Here is a 23,672-nt window from a genome sequence, read left to right on the forward strand (position 1 = left end):
CACACTTCTCCCCATCAGCTCTTTGTGTTTCCCTCTTCTCTCACCGTGAGTATGTTGTATTCAGAGGCAGGAAAAGCTTTCCTGGAGAAGACTGTGCCAGTTGTGGGGTTGATGGTGAATATCCCCTCCTCCTCCTCCTCGATGGTGTAGGTGATCTGGCTGTTCTGGCCCTGGTCACGGTCGGAAGCGATCAGCCTGTAGACAGGCAGTGGGGTCTCCGAGGCCTCTCTCTCGGGGAGCTGCACCATGAAGAGCTTGTGGGGGAAACTGGGAGGGCTGTCGTTGGCATCCAAGACTTGGATCACGACTCTGCTGGTGGACTTCAGGGTTGGCTCTCCGTTGTCAGAGACAGCCACCTGTCAGCAAGCAAAGGGAGTAGGTGACAGGGCCCTTAGACGTGACCTGGAGTGTGACCAGCCATCCTCCATCCTGGTGGGCAATGACTCAGCCAGGGGTTTTTGTGTGGGTCTGCATTTTATCTCAACATTTTCAAAGGTGCTGCTCCTCTCTGCAGGGGAAAGCCTGGTGGCTCTAGCAGGCACTGTGCAGGGCCTGTCCATGCACAGGGGGATGAGTTTGCAGGGCTCCTGCTCCCAGCTGCTCTGGGCAGTGGGTCAGGCTGGTCATTGGAGATCACGCTGCTGAAAATGCTCATATTGCAATGGTTTGGCGAGGTACCAGCCATCCTCACCCTGCCCTGCCTGTGCATGCTCACAGCATGTTGCATTGCACAGAGAAATGTGTTATCCCCATCACCCCGATGGACTCAAAAACCTCCAGATCCCTCTGATGGGAATACTCATAGCTGGGAGCAGCTGAGGATGGGGGCCGGTGACCAAAGCTACACAGCAATGTCTGATACAATGAGATAAACAAGGGTGGATTTTTCTGGCTTGCTCTTTCCCCCATAATGTATAAACCATCCTGCTAGAGGACAGTTCCAGTCCTCTTCTGCATTCCCACAGCTTCCAGAGCAGAACTTTTGCTCCAGTCTTCAGCAAGAAAATAATAAACCCCACAGTACTGCTGCAGCTGTCTCTTGGGTTAACACACACCATTTAATTAAGTTTCCCAGCAGTTGGGAGCTGATGGGATGAGATTCTTTCTCTGTGCTCCAACTTGCAAGGAAAGCTCTTTGAGGACTTAATACACTTGTAGGTAAATAAAGCTAATTACAATCATCATTACCCACCTCTAGGATATGTTCAGCCTTGTATTCTCGATCCAGCTGCCGTGAAGTCGTGGAAATCAGACCTGCCAAGAAAGAAACCCTTTGAGCTCCAAGACTCAGCATGCAAGAAAAGCCAGGGCTGATCAGATCCCTCAATGCCCAAGATCAGCCTGCCCACCTGTCCCGTTTCAGGTTCCCTTTGTGATCAGAGGAGAAAGACAGATACCCCCAGAGGGTAACCCATCCCCTCCCAGCGTGAATCCTTCTGTGGAGGTGTTGCTCTTGCTCTCTGATCACAGAGACCATGGAGGAGGGGGAACACCTACCAGATGCCTGCATCAGTTGAGGGTTGGCAAGGCATTAGGTGAGAAAAGCTGCAGGACCATGAAAACAAAACTTTTCTTATGCCTCTAAGTAAAAAACATTCTGCATGTGCTGGCACAAGCCTGGCCTCTTAACAAGTCCCAACTCCTCTTTTCCCTGTGCTGAACTTTGCTCTTTGCAATTTACAGTGTTTTGACAAAAGTTTGTCTTCTGTCTTGGGAAATACCCTCTATTCAACTGCTAGAACAAATGCATTGGGGCTAAAAATAAGGTACACGGTCGATAATAATGTTGGTGTATTATTTAAGCCATGCTGAGAGACAGGATGAGTCCTCCAACAATTGCAGTATTTGAGGGATTTCTGAAAAATACACAGCAGTTTAACCACAGGGAATAGGATGGATGCAGGAAGGAGGAACTGTGGCTATAATAAACTGGAGTTGAAACAAAATCATCATAATTGCCTCTTTTTGGCCTGTCCACGACTAAGCTGAGTAGACACAAGTGTGGAAACGATGGAATTGAGGCTTCTGTTTCCATGTCTGGTTTCATAACAATCATTGCAGAGTGCCTTGACTCTTCACTTTTGGGGAAAAGCAGCTCTAGATCATTTTCACAACTGCTTTACCAGTGATGGAAATTGTATATGTAATGTTTGACCTCCTGAAAGTCATCAAGTCTGACATCTGTGAGTGTTTTTGTCCACTCCCAGTTATCAAGGTCTTTCTCTTCCTTGTGAAGGGAAGTTCTGCTTCTTCACACCAACAAAAGGCAGGGTGAGTTTCCCTGAGCACAGCAAGCAGTGACCCAGGCTCATGCTACCCTGGGAAATGCTTTGCATGTGATGCCGTGTGCATGTGCAGTGGTGTGAGCATGTGAACTTGTGTGTCCTGGGAGACTTGTAAATCCCAGCTGCACAAACCCACCTCAACTCTCATTTCTGGTCCAAGGCCAGAAAGCTTTAATTAATACTATTGTATTCAGTTGTACCATGCTTTTGAGCACGACAGGCAGGAGAAAACTTCAAATGGCTGCAGGAAAGCAGCTGAAGGAGGGAGCAAGGAGAAGCTGCTTGGAGCATGACTATTGTTCACCGTTTCCACTTGTTCTCTGGGATTATTCACACTTGGCACCAGCCACAGCGCTAAACATTTATTTGATGCCTTTACAATCATAAATCAACACTCCTTTATGTGTTATGACAAGATGGCTTGAAAAATTCTGTTTGCTTGTCTGTCATAGTGGTTTTATTCTCTCCCTAATCATCCTTTTACCATCTCAGCAAGTGAAGAGGACTCAGCAGAGAGCCCACTGGAGCTCTTAAAACTTTCCCAGGTTAGTGAGAGGCTGTAGGGGTCCATTAACAGCAAAACTCATGGAAATGCTCTCCTAATGGGGGCCTGGAGAAGGAATTGCAGCAGCAGTTCACGGAGATCTCTGATGCTCCTGTCCCAACAGGTTGGCTATTGAGCCCAGAACTTCAGCTACCTCAGGGAATGCTTCATAATCTTGGCCTAACAAGCCCACAGGACACACAGATATTGACAAGAGAGCTGCCTGACACCCATGTGGACACTGGGGATGTTTCTGGTTTATCAGATTGCAAAATCCACTTGCAGCAGACTTACACCTTGTTTGCACTGGATTACTGCATGCCAGCTGATGGAAGGGAACTTAACCACTCTGAAGTGACTATCTGGATTTGCCTGGCCACACCCTGAAATCCTTTCATGACTTAATGAAAAAAATGAAAAAAAACAGATTCATAGCTCAGCTTTCTAGTGCTGGAGAAGGAGGACTGCAGTGAAGGCAGATGAACTGGACTTTATGACACTCTTGAATGTCTGAAGATGCTCAGATCTCCTGGGGAGTAAGAGCTGACTCTGCTCTCTGTCACATAACCTGTACTGTATCCCAGCTGGGAGTCTCACCAGATGGAATTTTTTGGTTTATCTTCACATCTGCTGAGCCACAAGGCAAAGGGTTGGCTTCTCCTCCTGACCTCAGGCAAACTCTGTCCCTTACTTTGCGCCCAACCGCGGCTCCCAGTTCTCCCCTCTGGAGCCAGTTACCACTCTGCCCTGGGATCTGACAGCCCTTGTGGTTAATTAATTAGGGTTAATCACCCTAATTCCCGTTTGGAGCCGCAATGCTGGGCGATGCCGAGATGCACAAACGGACAGCAGCGTTCACATGGCCACGGAGCAGCCGGAGGTGGGGAGATGGACACTGCACATGACTCCTGAGAGGAGCCCCCTGGAATGAATGCACATTTTCATTTGTTGCTGCTTGGTTGTACACCTTGTGAGGCCAGAGGGCTAAAATGGAAGTGGAAGCTGTTATTAAAGGGGATCTGCCATCAGCTTTTGTGGCCTGGGGACACAGTTCCTTGGTTCTTTCTGCTGTCCACTACAAGGCCTGGGAAGTGCATGTTTAGTTTTAATGAGTGTTTTGTGTGTGCATGTGCATGTGTGTGAGTTATCAGCACCCTGCCCTCCTGGAAAACCCCATCCAGCCTGTCCCATGGGACTTGTGACGGAGTTGAGTGGGTGTCCTTTATTTGTGTTCTTGCATGAGGCCCTGAAGGTTTCTGCTGAATCCTAAAGAGACTGAACAAAACTGTCAAAGGTCCTAATTACACCCGTCCAATTAGCCAAGCTCTGCATGCACCTGAAGGTCCAGAAACAGTCCCTTCTGTTGCCTGCATGCAGGCAGGCACAGACTGTGCTCCAGCAGCCTGTCTGCACACAGCAATGGGAAAGGATCGTCTGCCTTTCTCCTGCTTGCTGCCTGGAAAGGGCAGAGAGGAAGGCTGGTCATGTTGGAACAGGAGCACCAAAATTACCAGGGCATTGTTGTCAGGGAACAAAAAATAATAATAACTTCTGCTGGCAAGAACAGGGCTGGGGTGGAGGTTGCTGGCCCCCTGCCCTTGCTGCAGGGGGGAAAATCTAAGATAGTTAAAATAGCCAGAATCAGGTTTGCAGGCACTGAGGCTTTCACAAGAGCCTGAGAAGGGAAGAGGTTGTTCTCCTGAAATTCTCTTTCTCTTTTCTCACTCCTGCTTCCATTTAACCTTTTTTTCCTTCTCCACCTACCACCCCACCTCTTGTTCTGACCCTGCTGTGCACTGCTCCATGCTCAGCTCTGTGTTATGTTGATCTGGAGAGCAGCCATGCAGCCATCCCTCAGACCTAAAGAGAAGGATTTCCTCGTAAGAGAAATGCAGGGAACCACAGGCATCCTGGGGAAGCCCATGGACACTGACACAGCACAAAAAACACCAGAAGAACAAGCACTAGATAAGAGCTGGAGACAAATAATCCAAAGTAAAAGGATTCTTCAAACAGCCTTCCAGCAGGATGAATGGCTTCATCCTGACTCTTCCTGCCACGGCCTCCCAGTTCCTCCTGGTCCTGTCTGGACTCGAACCCCCTTCACATCAAACCCTGCACAAAACAAGCTGAAAACGTTTCCAGCAGAAGAATACCCCAAACCCTACTATCTGTCCATCTCTCTGCGGAGCTATCTATCCCTGTCTCCCACAAACACTGCTCCACACCAGCTGCCAGGCTGGGCTGGAGAGATTCCATCGCCAATGGCACAGAGCTTTCATCTCAGTGCTCAGTTTTGCTCCCTCTTCTCATTACCCTTTCATGTATTTTCCCCCTTTTTCTCCACCCTCTTTAGGAACTGAGAGCTGGAAGATCTTAGAGCCTTTCTGTGGTAGTTTGGGGATGCTGGATATGCCCAGGACAGTTACCATGGCCGTTCCTGGTTCCCTGCAAGGCCTCAGGAGAAGTCAAGGGGCCTTGCTGGTTATGTCTCCACTGGCCAATCCACCCCCGTGTCAAGGTACTGGATCAAACACAGAACCAGGAGCAGAATTAGGTTACTTGCAATAGTGTGCCACTGTGCCCTAAATGATTATCCAGGGCTATTCTGTAGGGTTATTCCGGGTGTAGATACTCCTGTTGTAGCACTACATCAGGACCTCCATTCCTATCAGGACACAGGATGAGAACAAGCTTCCTCCCCCTCCTCCTGCTCTCCCTTTGCCAAGAGGCCACTACCAGGAATGTCCTACCTAGGAGAGACCCAGACTGACCTCTGGCCCTCTTGTGCTCTGGCTTATTTCAGTGCCAGTGTGATTTATTTGTCCTTTGATGACAATGACCATGTGGGATAGGAGAAAAAGATGTCTTGATCACAATCTTCTGCCCTGGACTGGGATAACCCTCTTTTTTTTGAATACAATCCTGCACTAATGGGGATGACCAGGCTCTGAAAGACCAGAAGTTCATCTTCCAGTGCTGCACTATCAAGCTGACACCGAGGATTATTGTTTTATTCTACTTAATGGAGCAACTAGCCTGCAGAATGGAAATACCACTGAGTTTCCAACAAGCTGCCTAAAGCCCTGAACGTTAGACAAGCTGTGATACTGCTCCTGGCAGCAGCAGCAGCAGCAGACTTCTCTTTAGATACTGTAAACATGAGGGAATAACTGCTCCGTTTATGCCAATGTTCACAGGTAATTATAGGTTCTTTTGGGTGACATGCAAGTAAAACAATGGATAACTGAATCCTCATCAGGCTTGGAAGCAGGACCTTAAACAACCTCCAAGCTCAGGGTTTAAAGAAGAGACCTCCAGCAACTGTCCAAGAGATAAGATCAGCCCATGGGTTTCTTTCAGAACTGACAAACTTATCACTCTTCTCACCCAAATCACCTGAATATAGGGAGAGATGGAAAGGAGATGACTCATACCTGAGAGAGCTTTTTTTGTCTAAGATGGGGATTAATGGGTTGGCTTAGAGGTGAGGTGTCTCATTAGCAAACATTTGGATTTTGCCAGGGTCACTCATTTTGCTATGGAACATGAGTGACTTTGCAGGGCTGCACTCACACTGAGGTGAAAGCTTTGCCTGCAGCATAAATTAGGCTGAATTTCCTGCAGGGTGCATGGCTGCTCTGCTGATGACGAGAGCCAGCCTGGTGTCCTGATAGCCATCCTGCTCCACATCCCATTGAAAAGGCAGTGGTTTTATGCAACAAGGCTTCTGAAGGAACATATCTGCAGAACCCCACATTGTGCAAGCTGTCCCAGGGCTGGGTTGTGCATAGCTGGTTGGATTATGTGGGAAAGTTGGATGCAGAGCAATGTCCTGACCAGGCTAAAAAGCTTCTGGCAGCGCAGACAACTACAGCTGTGGGCAGCAGTGGTCACAGTTAGCTGACATCTCCAGGTGCATTTATACAGTGTCATGTAAATACACCCTGTGAGGTTCTTGTGACAAAAGGATTTTAGTGTTTCATACTACTACTACTACTACTACTACTACTACTACTAATTTCTTTCTTCCATTCCCCTCCTAGCCAGCTGTAGAGCACTGCCAGAGAGCCATTACACCACTGGTAACACGTAGCTGAGAGCAGCTCTAGCCTTTTTCAATACATCCAGCTCCTCACCTGAGAGCAAGCTTCTATCCCTCTGCAGTAGCTGAACTGCTTTTATCATCTGCAGGAGATCAAAGTCATGCAATAATCCTCTCCCATAGTCAGGCTCTGTGCCCTCCCTTCCTTCTTCTCCCAGAAGCTGATGGTGTGAAGGGCTCGGCACAGCTTTCCTTGCCAGACTGGCCCAATGTCAGCTCTGCTGGGATAGTTTGAGGAAGCTGTTTACACAAAATATCAGCGGGTTTTTGATGGCTCTGGAAGATCTGGTAAATAATCCTCAGATGAAAGATACAGTCTAGGAAGATGGCAGAGGAGGCTTACTACACTTACTACATTAATAGTGCTGGAGAATGGGTGGAGCCTTTAAGTGCAGTGGAATTCATTTTCGTTAATCCTGCCTGGGTCTGTCTCAGGAACAGTCACCTCCAGAAGGGTGTTGCCTGGCTCAGGCTGTGCAACAGGCCAGTTGTTTATAAGGGGGAAGATTAAAAACAACTGCTTGGTGCTGTTCAGGGCTTTGAAAGTAGCACATTTGTGTCATTCTAAGAGCCATCTGGATGCAAATCGCAGCCCTCAGGTTGAGGGTTTCAATCCTCAGGCCCCCCACAGAGTGTATTTGGAGACTGGGACTTTTGCTGCAGGAGGAAGGTGTGACAAAGGCAACACCCACAGAGTGTATTTGGAGACTGGGTTTTGCTGCAGGAGGAAGGTGTGACAAAGGCAACTGTGTGGGCTGTTTACACTGAATATGTAACATCCTCTGGGTACTTGGAAGCCTAAAAAACAGATGCTGAGCTGGGTCAGTCTTACCTGTAATGAGGTTAATGGTGAAGAGTCCTTGAGGATTTCCAGTTAGGATGTGAAAAGTCAGTCTTCCCTCTGAGCTAGAGTCCGGATCGAAGGCATCAAGCTGAAGGACAGATGTATTTGGTGGGGAATTCTCCATCACAGAGGCATAGAAGACAGGTCTGGACATCTGAGGTGGGTTGTCATTGGTATCAGTAACTTCAATATAAATTTCAGTCACAGAAGACAGAGGAACTGTTCCCTGGTCAAGGGCTAGCACAGTCAGCCAGTAGTGAGACGTTGCCTCTCGGTCGAGTGATCCTATGGTCCGTATGGTGCCTAGAATACACAGAGAGTGTTTGTGAGGGATTTAAGGAAACCAGTCCTTGATGCCAGAGCAGTCTGTGTCTCAAGTCTGCCTCCTGCTCTTTGCTGCAGACACGAATTCTAGCACCCACCGTGTCTGGCTGTGAGACTGTGTGGAAGCTGAGGGCTTGCTTGTGCTGAGGGTCATTTTTGTTACACAAGTGAAAGAGAAGATCTCAGTATTTTTGGGGAGGACAGACATTGATTTGCCATTATTTTAAGGAGAAAAACCCCTGCTTGTTCCTACCCAGATACAGGGATAGACTTAGTATAACCCCGCACAAGCAAGAAAGGCTTGAATGCATTCAACATCGCAAACAGCCAGGCCAAACACAGCAGGTAGTTTAAACCTTCAAGGTACACTATTAAATTAAGATGTCCTTACCTGTGTCCTTTTCGATGCGGAAGATGGACAGGCCAGTGCCTTCTCGGAGGAAATACTGAACCTCTCCATCTTTGCCCCTGTCGATGTCCTTTGCCGTGACCATCATCACCGACGTGCCCTTAGGGCTGTTCTCCTGCACCCAGCCTTTGAAGACAAAGGAGGCAAAGCGTGGTGGGTGCAAGTTCTCGTTGACATCAGTGACGTTCACTTCCAGGTGGCAGAGGGAAGAGCGAGAGAAGGGCTTCCCACCGTCACTGACCTGCACCGTTAGATTGTAAGAGTCCCTCTTCTCATAGTCCAGCTCCTTCTCCAAACGGAGCGCCCCGGTCAGCTTATCCACATGGAACATCATCTCCTCATTGTTAATGAGGCTGTACCTCACCTCCCCCCCAGAGCCAGCGTCAGGGTCAAAAGCCTCCAGAAACAGCAGAATGGTCCCCACGGGCAGGTCTTCGGGGACCTTCACACTGTTGATGGCTGGGAGGCACTGTGGGGTGTTGTCGTTTACATCCTCCAGAGTCACAATGAGGTCTGCAACGGAGAACAGCTGGAAGCCTGTTTTGGGCTGGTCCCTAGCTTCTATTTTCAGCACATAGCAAGGCCACAGTTCTCTGTCTAGAGCACCTGTAACCGTCACTTCTCCAGTGACACTGTTAATGGCAAACTTGTCTGTGGGGGTTAGGAGAGAGTATTTTACTCTCCCATTGTCATCTGTATCAGCATCTTCTGCTTTCAGTTGAGCTATTGTTGTCCCTGCTGCTACATGTTCTGGTATTGCCACCCAATAGGCACCTTGAGGGAATTTAGGAGTATTATCATTGGTATCCAACACATTCACAGCCAATAGTTTCCAAGATGATTTTTGTGGTGTGCCAAGGTCGTACACAGTAATGTTAAGAATGTAGAAGCTGGTTTGTTCATGATCTAAAGGAGAAAGGACTTGAAGGAGACCCAATTCCAGGTCAATGGTAAAGCAGCTGTCATCATTTCCATCTGAGATCACATAGACCAATTTTCCATTAAAACCAGTGTCAGGATCAATAGCTGAAAGGTCAGCAATAGTTGAGTTGATCGGAACAGTCTCTATGATATCAATAGACCGTGGAAAGTTGTCATCGAACTTAGGAGCATTATGGTTTATAAGGTGCAAGTTCGGAGACATTTCATCATCCTGCCCATGCCCTTGAGACTGAGACTCGATGGAGTGTATGATGGTTTCTGTCAGTTGCTTCAAGACTCCTGTTTCCTCACACTGCATTTTGACGGGGAGACCTTGGCTGACCACAGTGATGTTTACAGATGTTGGCAAAGCGTAGTTCTCTCCATCTGTCGCAGTTATTTTCAAAGAGTAGAAAAGCGGCTGTTCAGAAGGAAGATCTCGCAGAGATATTCTAAGGGATATTACTCCAGAGATGGGATTCAGTTCAAAATGCTCTAACTCGTTGCCAGACTTGATTTCATATTTGATATGCTGCAGCTCATCACTGTCGATTGCAGAGACTGTGGCCACAGGGCTCCCAACTGGAAAGTCCCGTGGGATGGTGCCACTGCAGCTTGCCTTCTCAAACACAGGAGCGTTGTCATTGACATTGCTCAGCGTGAGGGAGACGTACACCTCTGTCTCGTGGCGGAAGGGTGAGCCCCAATCTGATGCCCACACTCGCAGGTGGTACCATCTCTGCATCAGCTCATAGTCCATCGACTTGGAGGTGGAAATGACACCAGAATAGGGGTCAATGACAAAGGGAACTGATTTCTGGTTGGCTATGCTGTAGGTGACAAAGCCATTGTCTCCTTTATCTTCATCTGTAGCCCTTACTGTTAAGACACTGGTACCAGGAGGAACATTTTCATCAAAAGCCCCATGGTACGAAGACTGAGTAAAACTTGGAGCGTGATTGTTGCAGTCAGTGATGTCAACGATAACAGTTGTGGATGTGTGACTGTTACTGGTTGTAACTTCAAGCTCAAAACTAGACTGCTCATGGAAGTCCATTGCTCTGACTGTAGTTATCAGTCCAGTGCGAGGATTGATCTTAAAGCTTGTGCTGTGAGAAGTAGGTCTCAAAATATATTTAAGATTTGGGAAAACTGGTGTGATCTTCACCATAACAACTTGGCTTCCAGCTGGGGAAAATTCACTGAACTGGACCCGGTACACGTCTTTCTCAAACCTGGCAGAAACATACTTGGAGGGAGGTATGTGGACAGCTCTGACAGGAGAGAACAGTGGTGGCTTGCTCTTGTCCTTGGCTTGCATGCTGAGGTTGAAACCAAATGGGTAAAGTAACCAGTTTATCTCTTTGTTTGACACAATCACGAACTCAGTGCTCCCACAGTAGGATTTGATGGCTTTGAAATGTCTTCCCGGATCTCCATCCACAAACTCAACTGAATCAATCCCTGCTTCTGAGTCACCACTTTCTACAGAGAGAGTTGCATAGATAAAGTCTTCGTCTGAGTCAGGTGATGTCACCTTCACCGAGGAGATAGAGGGGGGTTTCCTGGCAGATGGCTCCACTTGGATTGTGAGACTGGCCAAGTTCCCAAAGCCATTCCCCTCCGTGATCTTTCTCATTCTGTCCACAGCCAAAACCTGCAGGTTATGCCTGCCTCGATGGGTGCTGTTCAGCCTGCCTGTGACCATAACTGCCCCTGTGGTGGGGTGCACAGTGAATAGGTTGGACCTGGTGTTGAGGGCATAGTAGAACTCCGCGTTCTGGCCAGCGTCAGCGTCAGTGGCACTGAGCATGCTGACCACTGTTTTTAGAGGAGTGTCTTCTCTGATGGACACTTTGTAGGAGGGGGGTGAAAAGAGAGGTTTCAAGTCATTTCTGTCCAGAATATGGATCAAGACTTTGGCCCAGGCTTCATAGGCAAAGGTGCTCTCTGTGGCCTTGATTATTAACATGTAACTGTCTTTGACCTCACGGTTTAAAAGTGCTGTGTTGCTGCTCCTGGTTCTTATTCTCAAGAAGCAGAAATCCCCAATCACGTGCTCCTCTGTTTTAAACAGACCAGTGTTGTCCCCAGAGGCTATTCTGTACCTGATGTCCCACTCAGGGTCTTTCTTGTAGATACCCATTTTGACGTAGCTCTCCACGTAGGTCTTGGGGGCTGAATTCTCATAGATGGTGGCATTGTAGAAAAAGTGGGTGAAGTGCAGAGGGGAAGTGTTGCCCTTCTCACAGCTTGCCTTGTGGACCACACAATGCATCAGGAAAACAGCAACACTCAGCAAGTGCCTCCTGATGGAGATTTCCATGGTGTGGTGTCTCCTTGAGCCCTGCAGGTGTCAAAGGAAGAACACTGGTAATTCTCATTAAGGTCAGTGTGTTACAGAAGAAAGTCTGCATAGGCTCAGCCTCACCTCCCTGCTCTTTCTACCCTGACCTTTATTGATGCAGTTGTTAGCTCAGCTCTTCTTCCTTCTGTCTCAGTGTCCTCCCACATCCCTATGCCGGCTCAGATTTGTTCACTTTTTCTGCTTCAGTTTCTGCCCTTATGGAGGGCAAAATGTGCAAAGTCATGCAAGATGCTCTGATCAGGCTGACTTGCTATTCTGTGAAAAATCTTGCTCTCCCTTCGCTCTGCCTTCTTCCAAGTCAAACAGCATATCTAAACCCTCCACCCCCAATCCAAACTCCCTCTTGTTTTGTTTCTCCAGCCTCCCTTCTCCATCTTAACTTCTCTCTCCACACAAGTTTTTGCTAAGTATTTTTGAGAGTCAATATACAAACTGCTTTATGTGCCTCTCCGTGGCTTGTCTTCCCTTTTCTCTCCCTGTGCTACAGGATGTGTTGTCCTTCCCCAGCAGTGATGTCATGTCGTATAAATTCCTTCTGAATGTGCACCTCCACGGTGTGGCCTTTCCAACAGCTTTCACTCAGTTTCTAGTCAAGCCGTGTCTCAGTTACCTCAAAGTTCTTCTAATTCATAGGCCTGATCCTGTTGCCTCCTCTATGTTCACTGAAGGTTTCCAGCAAGACACTTTGCCCATGTCACCCTCAGCCCTTGAGTAATGTCTCTGGTTCCTGCCTTCTCATGGCAAAGCCCCAGGGTCAGGATTCCTGAGGAGGATCTGCCATCCATGACCACCCGCCATCAGCTTCCTTCTCTAACAACTCCCGAGCATCTGCGGCTCCACGGTTTATCTTTGTGCACAAGGTGTATCAAAAAGGAACTGGGGAGCACACATGTGATTAACAGGGATGTAACTTTATTAGGGAGCTTTGCAGAGCTTGTTAAAGGATCAAGGCCCATTCTTTTCAAAAGCTAAGTGTGTGCTGCTGTGTGTGCAGTTAGGGGTTGAAACCAGGGATAAGCTAAATATAGGTGCATATATTTCCCCTAGATATCCTAAGAGATCTTTATCTAGAACTGTTTCTTCCTGTTTTAAATTTAAATTATATATCAAGTACCTGCCAGTCATTTGGCACATTCCTAATTTAAACAGGGAAGACTTGTTTTTCCAGACACTTTTTCAAGACTCATCTCTTTAAGAGCCAGAACTAGTTCAATTTGTAACTCAAGTTGAATGTTAGGAACAAATTGTTAGAGCCCAACTAACAGTATGTGTCACATTCTCTCACTGAGGTATCTAATTACTGATAAATACAAAGCTGTAAGTTTCATATTTGCTTCAAATCCTTCTCCCCTTGCTAAATAAGATGCCAACCATCCAAAAATATCTCTGTGGTCTTTCCTTTTTGAAACAAATGGTTTGAAGCTGAAGCCAAACTACCAGAAGTTGAAGAGAAATCAACAAAACTCAGGTGTGACAAAATTCACACTCATTTTTTCATGCCATCATTCCACTTCTAGGAAACACAACATAGTCCCAAATGCGCTGAAAATTAAAGAAAATCTTGGAGGGCAGGGATGGGTGACCCAGAAAGGCATGTGGCTCATTCTGAGAAGTTGAAAACCATGTTCTTAAAAGCTCTGCTTGTTGCTTGTTGCTTAACAGTGCTTCAGAGCTGTGCAGCATGTAGGGACTTGCCTAGAGCTACTCCCTTCCAACTTTTTCAACTGCTGAACTTGGAGAGAAGACGTTCGCAGGCTGCGCGCGCGTGTCTGCGAGCACTGGGAGCGGGGTAATCCACACAATCCAGAGCGGAGTAAGGCAGCAGAACAAGCCCGCAACAAAACCAGAGCTGTTCCACGAACAGCAGACTTAATGAAGCCGATCGCTTTGTATCTGGGCTAATTGACTTTTTAATTGAATTGTACTGAAACGGCAATGTGAACTCATCTCGCGTAAGACATCAGAGAACCCACAAAGCAGAGACGTTATGAACTCCACAACCACAAGAAAAGCAGGAGCCAGAGCACATGCCTTCCTGGGCACCAGCAATTCAAAATGGGAGGATAACCTTGAGCAAGGAGTGGGTTTTCTGGCATTTAACAAGATGCAAGCTTTCGTCTGAATCTCTCCTGGAATGTACTTAACCTCACTCTTCCCTGTGTATTTCCTGACATCTAAGAAGGGCTTCACTTACATTGCTGTTTTTTTCCTCTGTATTAGCAGGGTTTTACTCCTCTGTCCAGGTAATTATTTTGCAAAACCTGTTGTGACCTCAATATTTCTTAGAGCTGTGCTCTCCATTACAAGCTGGACTGAAAGCAATCAATGGCTTCAGCTATTATTATGAGGGATGGAGAGTGACTGTGCATCTGGGGCATGAGGCAGAAGCCTCATTTCCTCTGGAAATTATCTGAAACTTTGAAAAACACCATCAAAACTTAGGGAGAATTGTCTAGGAGGCATCACCATCAACTTTTCAAGTCTAAAAGTTTCTCTTTGTGTCAGGAGCATGCTCAAAGCTTGAACAGTATCACAGAGAGTCTCTGTTGCATTCCCTGACAGCAACTTCCCACCCTGGGCCTGGAAACAATCACCTACAACCTGCAGCCTGGAGTCTCTCCTTTAGTAGGCTGCACTGGGAAGCAATCATGCTCTAAGGTCTTGTTTCTCTTTCCCCAGCATGGTTTTAGTGCAATTTGAAGTGTAACAGATCTCCCAGGAGATGACTGTCCTGTCCCTGCTCTGCCTCCTGCTTCTGGAATTATTTATGCCCCACTCACAATGCACAACTACCCAGAAGTGGGACTGGGACATTATCAAAGGCTGTGGTGAAACTTAACAGAAAAACAGGGGACAGTGCTCTGAACAGAGGGGTAATCTGGGTAACTGCTCCCTTGGCTCAGCTCCAGGGAAAATCCTGTTGGGACTGGCCCTGGAAGGTGACAGCAATGAACCAGCAGAAATGAGGTGGGTTTCTATGACTTTTGTTCTGTGGGTTGAAAGCTGTGCATAGCATGAAACCAGCAAAAAAATCAATTTATGGGCCCTTAGTCCCAAATGTAGATGGCTACCAAGGAGGGGCAGCACTGCCAAGCTCAGGGGTCTTTGCCATGGAATTCAAGGATCTCCAAGTTGAAATTGGGTGAAGCAAAGAGATTTTTCATGCAGATGAAGAGAACCATTCTTCCTGCTTTTCTGAGCTGTGCTACCCCATGTTCTTGTGCTGACAGTAATGAGTGCGTGATCCATGGGACCTGTGGCAAGGCCCATGCCCACTTCAGGGCTGCCAGATCAGCTGCAAGCATCTAACACTTGAACACCCTCACCTACCTCTGAAATGCCATTCCATGGGACCATTTATTTCTACTCCTCAGAGTGCTCCACTTCTCCCTTTCATGGCCTTCTGGAGCTGGTTGCACATGGGGAGGTAGAAGTGCTGGAGGAAGCCCATGGGTGGGATGGAGTGTGGAAGGTAGGGCACGCTCCCGACTGAGGGAAATACCAGGGCATCATTAAGTAGTGATTCAGCCTCCTTTCCTAATCACCAGGCAAGGATCAGAGAGCCTCGGGGGGCTTCGCCCTCAGCCCTGTAGATGCAAACTCCCCGCAAAGCGAGTAAACAGTTGGTGTATCTCTAATCAGAGCCTGAGCGCGCGTCTAAATTTAACATCCAAATTGTGAACCTCTGTCAAAGACATGCCCAAATCTGTTGGCTTAAAAGGAGGGAACAAACACAGTGCTGAGATTCAAAGTGTGTGTGTGTGGAGGCCACGGAGATGGGCGATTTAGAGGGATTTGGGCTATTCTGGCCAGCTGGGGTGAGTGGCTGGGGCATGGCCAGGGGGTCCTCTGGGGGCCCTCCCAGGGGTCTCCTGCACCATGTGGGCTGCTATGTTTGTTGGCTGTATCATGGAAAAGTGCTGCAGCCTGCCAGGAAGCAGGTGTGGCCCCAGCCCCTCCTTTTGATTCCCTTCAAGAGGAGCATTTAAAAGCAATAAAAACCCAAAACACAAAACAAAGCAAGAGCTGAGTGCACCCAGAGCAGCATTCCCGTCATGAGCTGTGGTGGAGGTTTGGCCCAAGGTTTTGAGATCAGAAGATTAAAGAAAAATCATCATTTTCATTGGAAAATAAGGACAACTGTTCCCCTATTACTCTTTTGCCAGCATGTATACCAAGTTCTCTTCCTCTCTTGCTTTGTTCCCTCACCTCCCTCCATTTTCTCTGTTTTTTCTTCACTACAAGAAACAGCCTCTTCCCCAGGATAGGAACAAGCCAAATCACCTCCAAACACATCAGCTTCTTTGTCAGAGGCTGCAAGAAGAGTGAGTTCAGGGAAAGACGGGAGATGAGATTGGCTGTTCAAGTAATCAGTTTAACAAAGAATTCAACTGTCATTGTGAAATAGAGACAGAAAGCAAAGGGAGTAAATCCCATAAAATAGTGGGTGCAAGGTTTTGGGAAAGGTAATAGGAGATGGGACACTGTCTTCTGCTGGCTTGGCAGAGCAGAAGGGGCTCAGCTACAGGTGGGGCAATATCCTTACAGCTGCCTGCCACATAGCATCAACTAGAAAGCAGTCCCTGGGCTTTCAGTGTTGCAAAGGCACAGAGTTAAATGGACGCGGTGTTGAGCCATGTGTGAGATGTTTTGCTTCCCAATGCTGAAATAGCCCCTGTACACCCTGCCAGGGGGATTATGCTGCTGGGTTAATGTTTGCCCTCTCCTCTGCCACAGTGATTTTAGTGGGAATTGGATGCTTTTCCATTTGGGGAGTTCTCTGATGGTTGCTCACAGCCCCGTGGGGTTTGAATTCTCTGTGGAGATGGGTATTTTTCAAACTGTTTTTTCTTGGGCTTCGAAAAAGAACAAACAAAACCATCCCATCCTTGGAGATCCTGCTCCTGCATTTGGTTGTGCAGCCTCTGCTTGGTTCTGCAGCGAAGCAGAAGAAACACATCCTGGAGGTACTACACAAAGCCAGAAAACTAATGAAAAAGCCCCTGAAGTTACGGTGTTTCCTTCTTCAATGTATCTCGGGGTTTTCCAGCGCCTGTGGATGGTTTCTTAGGGCTGATGTGTGCAGAACTGCTTGCACCAGCCTGCTTGGGGGCTGTGTTAGTGTGGGTGCAGCTTTCTGCTGGACTTGCAGATTCCATCCAGGCACGGCTGGGCTGTTCCTTCCCCATGTCGACTTTCCAATCCCTGAATGGCTTGGACAGAGTTTTGGAAATTGTTTCCAGGTTGCTGGACAGCCTGGAGCGAGGTGGCTGCTCAGGTAGAACCCGGTGCACGTGCCTTTTACAACCAAGGGCTGCCCTTGCTTGGAGAGTCCCATGAAATCCTGTCACGGCAGTGAGTGGCAGTGCCAGACCTGCGCCATGACCCTGTCACGGTTCAGCTCTGCTCCTGGGGGTAAAGCAGCTGTGTCCTGGGGGGGTGGGCTGTACCGAGGGCTCCTCAGCTGCAGAGCCACGGAAAGCCGTGGGATTAATGAGTCTCATGCTGGCATGCAGAGCAGTGCCGCACTACAGAGATGTTCCTTCCATCATCCCCCAGCCAAACCAGGCAGGTGCTTTAACCCTGGGGGGTTTGGGTACCCCAGGGAGCTTGGATAGGCAGCCTCTATGGGGGGTTGGTGGAAGAGAGACTCCCTTGAAGGAGTTTGGGGGAAGCCTGTGAGACATTGAGTTCTGTGGGGCAGTCTGGGACCAGGCTGGGAGATATGGCAGAGATAGCCTTTTTTCTGTGTATTGCTGCAGGGTTTGGTAAAAATGCTTCATTCTGAGGCAGCCCTGCCTTCCCCAGGCCTGGTCTGCCATGGCCAGGGGACCTGCCAGGGGTCCTGCCAACAACCACCCTTCAGGGCTGACAGTGGGAACAGGGTGGGATGCTGTCCCTTGAGTGGTGCAAGACAAGGATGAGTTGAGCAGGAGAGGAGAGGGCAGGATGGCCTTCCACATGGGAAGGGTATCTGGGAAGCATTTAGTTACTCTGATGTCCAACTCCTCCTTCCCTCCATTACAGCTGGATGCTTTTGCCACCTCTGTCACTGCCAGATTTCACAAGCTGCATGCTCAGACCCAGACTGGCTCTAAAGGCACCTTGCTCCATGACATCTTACTGTGGCTTCCTCCAGCCAGCCACTCACCCCCTTCCCCCTTGGACATCTCACCCATTCCCCCATCCTCGAGGCTTCGGCTGTGCCCTGATGCAGCTCCTACTGCCCTGGAGCAAGCAGGTGCTGTGTGTCTTTGCCTCCAAGCCATCCTCTGTCCAAGAGCATCAGTGTACACGAAGGCAAAGGTTTTCTCTTGCTGTCTTTCCACCTGTAATGTGCATTTCTGTCCACTGCTCTGTAGAAATCCAGGGAGAGCTGGATTTTGTACGGCTGCCAACACCCAGGCCTGGCTCAGATTTGTCACCTAGCTGAGGTGTCATTGCTGTAAGCTCACCTGTTAGGCACAGGAGAACTAGAACAGGCTTGAACTCTCCATAGAGTTGTGAGGGTCAATGATCTCTCTCTGTCTTGGCACTGCAACATCATTCTAGGGCAAGAATTAATCAAACAGCTCCAGAGCCCTCAGTAGGGTCTGGGCGGTGAGGGAACCTTGCAGTGCCAACTGCTGGCTCCTATCCCAGGCAAAGTGTGACATCAGGGAGGTGGACTTGCTTGTGCCAAGAGGGAAGCATTCTTATGCATTATTCCTAATGTCTTTTCTCTGCTCTCCCCAGTTACGGGAGCCAGGGGATAAATCCTGCTTATGATCCAAAAGCTGCCACTGCACAGATAACCAGGGAAATGTTGAGGGGTGGACAAGGACAGCAGCTATGACAGCCAGAAGACAGGAAGGAGACAGCACATCCCACTGGTGGCTCTCATGCAAATGGGGTACCTGGCACAAGAAACAGCCCTGGGGGCTGGAGAAGGGGCAGTGTTGGTAGGAAAGGGTCCTGGTGGGAGCTGCTCACCAGGCAGGGTGTGAGGGGCCTTGGGGTTGGGCCCCACACTGCAGCAGCCCAAACATGTTGGCACAAGAGCCAGGTGGAGCGTGCCAGGATCTCACATGAGTGTGCCCGAACTCTGCTGCTGCTGGGACTGTGCAGCACTCACCCTGTGATTCAGCTGCCATGAGGCTTTTTAGCACCAAGGACCACATACCTCAGTCACTGCAAACTAGCTGTGAGAGCCCACAAGGGATCTTCTCTCATTGCTTTCTCCTGCCAAAACTCATACTGAGCCTTTTTTCCTCATGCATGGGATGCAAGTTATCTTACATTGATAACCATTCCCCTGTCTGCAGACTGCTGAGGGAAGCTGGTGTGTGGGACCATACTGTCAATCCTGCTACCTTTCAGATCCACTGGCCAGCTTCAACCAAATTTAACCAGATAGGTAAAGACTTGAAAGGAGTTTGCACAAGCTTGTGAAAAGTAGCAGGAGAGAGGAGAGAAATCCAAATTAGGACTCCCAGCTGGAAGAAAAAGCTCTAATGTGAGCCCAACCCAATTATTAGACATCAGAGAATCCACACAAGAGGGAGCGCCGCAGGCAACCAAGCTTCATGAATTCTGCTGCTCACAAAACAGCTGTTTACTTAGGTGCTGCAGAGCTGGGAGAGCTGAGGTCCCAGAACACAACTTCCATCTGACCCACCAGAGCTGTAAATCCAAACAGGGCTCAGTTCACCCCGGCCTGGTGAGAGCAGCAGCTCTGCCCAGTCTTGAAGGGGCTCTGACCCTGTGAGTCCTCATGCTCACCTTAACTCTACCTGGTGTTGGTCATGAGGCCACTGCCCTCATCCCCTGAGTGCTGGTAGTCCTCCAGTGCCCTTTCTGTGATTCCCTGTGAGGAGCATACATGTTATCCTAAAATCGCTAAAATTCTTTGGGAAGGAGCCCAAGAGCACCTTGGCACGAAGAGCTGCGTGAGGGACCTTGTGCCCGGCTGGATGCAGGTGAGGAGCCCCAGCGCTCAGCAGGACAGGCTTCTGTCTGCCCTGCAGCACAGCCCTGCCCACCGTGCTCCTCCCTCACCTTTTCCCTCCTGCCCGGCAATTCTCATTCACCCGCAGACCTGTCCCTGCACTCATCTGACGATCTTCTCCTTCCCCTGCCCAGCACCCTGCTGGTCTTTCCCTTCTGCTGCCCGAAGGTGAGCACGGAGAGCAGCTTTCTGCTCTGCCTGCAGCCTCTCTCACTCCACTGCCATCTGTCTGCCTTGTGCTGCTCCTTCCCGTCCCTTTCCTGTGTTTGGAGGCAGCGTAAGGACACAGAGGACAGAAAATGAACGAGACAATCAGGGCATGACCCTCCCTCGTAAAAGGATGGCTGGCCAGGACGCCAGTAGCTGCGCCACAAAAATTCCCTGCAGCAGACATTTATTCAATGCAAAGGGATACCTGCAAACTGATAGAAAACCTTCAGCTCCCAGACCTAACCACAGCCACCCACCTGCTGTGCTGTGTCCACAGCGCTGCACAAGCTGCTGCAAGGCCAGCCCGTGCCCTGGGGAGCTCAGGGTTTCCCCGGAGAAAAGATTAACCCCCGGGACAGACGCGTTTGCCCAGGCTGGTCTCATTGCCACAGTGTGTCCTTGTCAGCTCTCATTATGCTCCCGGCACTGGTCACTCCCTCCTGCTCCGGACTCTGCTGGAAGCAGACTTCTAAAATCTCCTGCCATTGCAGCACCTCTGTGGAGCCAGCAGTGGCACAGGGACACTGCTTGGAGCACCTGTGACAACCAGGCTGGGCACAGAGTGTCCCTGTCAACCTGAGCCATATGGAGTATCTATTCATGGCATAACCAGCACCTCCCAGGCTGCCTGAGTCACAGCATCTATCCAATGTACAGCCACTCAAAAATAGTCACACAATGTAAGAGCATCAAAATAGCCCTGCTTGGCTACCTCTCTATTCTCTGCCCCAAAATGGGCAGTTTTGATTACTTAGTGGAGGAGCATAAGAAAGAAGGCTCAGGTAACCTGCTCTTTCTCCCACTTTTCAGCATTAGTGCATGTACATGGCTGATCTTGGGCTGTTGCATTTAAAAACCTTCACTGGAGCCATCCATCCCAAACGGATCAAAACCTTGCTTGAAGCCAAATAGAACTTTTGGTATCAGCAATATCCTGTGGCAATTTATTCCACAAGTTAATTATGCTCTCTGTATAGAAAAAGAAACTATTTCCTTTGGTTTGTTTCAATCCTGTTGCTTGTCCATTTCTGAGCTACAAACCTTCCTAACAGCCTGCCCCTCCCTGGAGCTCCTACTTCCACGAATTAGGAAAGAAAGTTTCTTTGCTAATAAACCAGTACCTGCCTCATTACCTAGGAAAAAGTGTGGTTAGAGGAAAAATTGCTTGCTCAGCAAATCAGCTTGTTAGTAGACAATGCAGCATCCATGCTGCCAACCCAGTTTGAAAAATTTAAAAGGGCTCAGGGGTATTTAATACTCTTATGTTTGTCCTTGGTACAGGAGGAAGCCCACTGCTAACTGCTCGAGGTGCAGCTGCACTTGCATGCTCCACACGTGGCAAGAAACAAAGCGAGGTGCACGGAGCAGGGAATGCCATTGCTGTAGCATGGAGGTAGCTGGAACAATCCTGTAGGACTTGCCTTGGAGCAATTGGCAGGAGAGCAGGATGCAAAATACATTAGTTCCTAACAGATGTCTGATTCCAGGTGTTGTGCCTCCTTTGAACTCTCCCTTCGTACATGAATGATGCTTGTTTGTTTGCAGGATTGGGAGATGCACTGGCTTGAGAACATTAGGGTTTGAAATGCATCCATGGTGTGAGCTGTAGCTACGGGAAAGGCTCGGGAGAAGAGCAGGTCCTGCTGCGATCTCCCCTCCACAGGCAGGGCAGTTGGGCTCATTTTGGGAATGTTACAGAGCATGCCGGAGCACAATAGGCAGATGGGGAGAAGCAGAGACAGAACCCCCCGGCTGGGTTAGAGACCTCTCCCCTGCCCAGACCCGCAGGAACCCCAACCCCGTACCAGACACGAGGATGTCCCCGAACCATTCCCGGTAAGGTGAAGTGCGCTGCATTTTAGGAGATGATAAAGGTACACAATACCAAGCCCGGAGACTTTGCTGTCTCGAATACCGAGACAGCCCAGCCTTCCTCAGGAGCCCAATACAGACTGTTTGCTTTCCGTCCCGAAGCTCCGATAACCTCCCAGGTCTCTCTAGCCGCCAGCCTAGAGAGCCACGGCAGTTCCCTTCCATGTCCTCCTGCCGGGATCCAGGGCACCCTGGGCGAAGCAGGAGCCAGTTGGCCACAGCCCTATCTGCCCAGCAGAGCCTGCCCAGCTCATACCACCACACAGCCTGAATTTCCACACATGCTGGAAACTCTCAGCCCTCCGCAGCCACAAACGCAAAGGAGCAACAGCTTTTTTTAAGGGTTTTCTCTGAAGCAACCCCAGTCGCGTGACCGCTGATCTTTGCCCCTCTGGAGTGCTGTGCTCCACCGAGTCCGCCTTCAGTTCCCCGGGAGGCTGATTAGCTGATAACTGCAGTTTGGAAGGGCGCCGTTGGCTCCAAGTGCCCAGGCCTCCCTCCCTGTATTTCCACCTCTTTTATCAGTGCTGCACATGTACATAGGAAATAGTTGCTGCACGCCCTGAAGTGGGACTGGGCTTGCTGTGGGATTTCATCTTGTCACAAGGCACCTGACAGTGAACAAAGGTGCAGAGGATACAAACGGTGGCTCTGGCTTCAGCTCCCTGGCTCTGCTGCCCATCGTGGAGGGGGACAAGGGCAGGTGAGGAGCTCTTACCTGAGTGTACAGGGAAGCTGGGCTGGGAAACACCAGCGCTGTGACTGCACTCGGGGATCCCCAAGGCACAGCCCAGTTCGAGGTGACAGTGGAAGTGGCTTAACAGGGCATGTGGGGACAGAGTTTGGAGTGGTTCCACCTCAGCCCGGTTAGTGGGGTTGTACATGGCCAATAGCTGAGCCTACAGCCAGACGCCATCACTGCTCCTGCCCCAGCTCATCCACTTACTCCAGCACAAGCTCACTCCCTGCAGAAATCCTGCCCCATTCAGACACCTGGAGTGCTTCTCTGCTCAGTCCCTCCACACCTGCCTTGCTCTGCAGCGTCGCTTTCGCCTTTGATACCTGGAGCCCACCTGCTTGCACTGGCTGCAGCCTGCTGAAGCTTCCCAGCTAAGAGCAGATGCAAACACGAATGAAGCTTTTCCTGCCTCCTTCCATATGCCCCATGCTAAGGCTACCAGAAGGGAGGAAGGGACGAAGAGCTCTGCATCCCAAACCTCTCTCTGTAGGAGGAAGCTGCTTCCAGCGAAATTTATTCACGTGCAAAAGCAGTTTCACGAGTAAATCTCTGCATCCTCCATGCCTTCCTCCATCCATGCTGCACAGACTGCTCCCTGAGTCATTTCAGCTCCCCACACCGGCTAGCAGCGTGCCTTACCTGTTGCAACAGGAGAGAGACCTCTCCTGAAGTTTACTGCCTCTCTGCTCCCTCCGCTGAAAATCCTCTCCCGCAGCAGCACTTCGCTGGCTGCCGGGGGTCCATGGTGCTTGCAGATCAGAGGAGAGGGCTCCGAGAAATTCCTGCAAGAAGGGGTTTTGCCGGCTAAAACTCCGGCGGCACCGGTCGGGAGCAGCGAAGGAGAAAGTTGCGAGGGGTGGAACTGGCTCGCAGGAGCGCCAGCCCTTCCGTGATGGGCTGGAGGAGGAGGAGGAGGAGAGGCATCGCCCGCTCCCTCGCTGCAGAAGTGAAGTTGTGTGTGTGTGTATGTGTGTGTGTCAGAGCTGGGCAAGGACCCAAGCCTTAGAGCCAAATAATTGCAGCGCTTTTTACTGTTAGATTAACTAGCATTGCCATGAAATCCA

General features: G+C 49.4%; 1 protein-coding gene across 1 annotated transcript in view; it reads right to left on the minus strand.

Moving 5' to 3' along the window:
- The window catches only part of FAT2 (FAT atypical cadherin 2), a 57,364-nt gene extending 33,790 nt beyond the window's left edge, over positions 1–23,574 (minus strand). Inside the window, 5 exon segments of the mRNA XM_008628928.2 lie at positions 45–356; positions 1,193–1,254; positions 7,767–8,081; positions 8,494–11,779; positions 23,248–23,574. Coding sequence (XP_008627150.1) covers positions 45–356; positions 1,193–1,254; positions 7,767–8,081; positions 8,494–11,758 — 3,954 coding nt within the window. The 5' untranslated portion in view covers positions 11,759–11,779; positions 23,248–23,574.
- Between the last annotated feature and the right edge of the window lie 98 nt (positions 23,575–23,672).

Source organism: Corvus brachyrhynchos, unplaced genomic scaffold, assembly GCF_000691975.1.
Source record: "Corvus brachyrhynchos isolate BGI_N302 unplaced genomic scaffold, ASM69197v1 scaffold21, whole genome shotgun sequence".
Taxonomy (NCBI): domain Eukaryota; kingdom Metazoa; phylum Chordata; class Aves; order Passeriformes; family Corvidae; genus Corvus; species Corvus brachyrhynchos.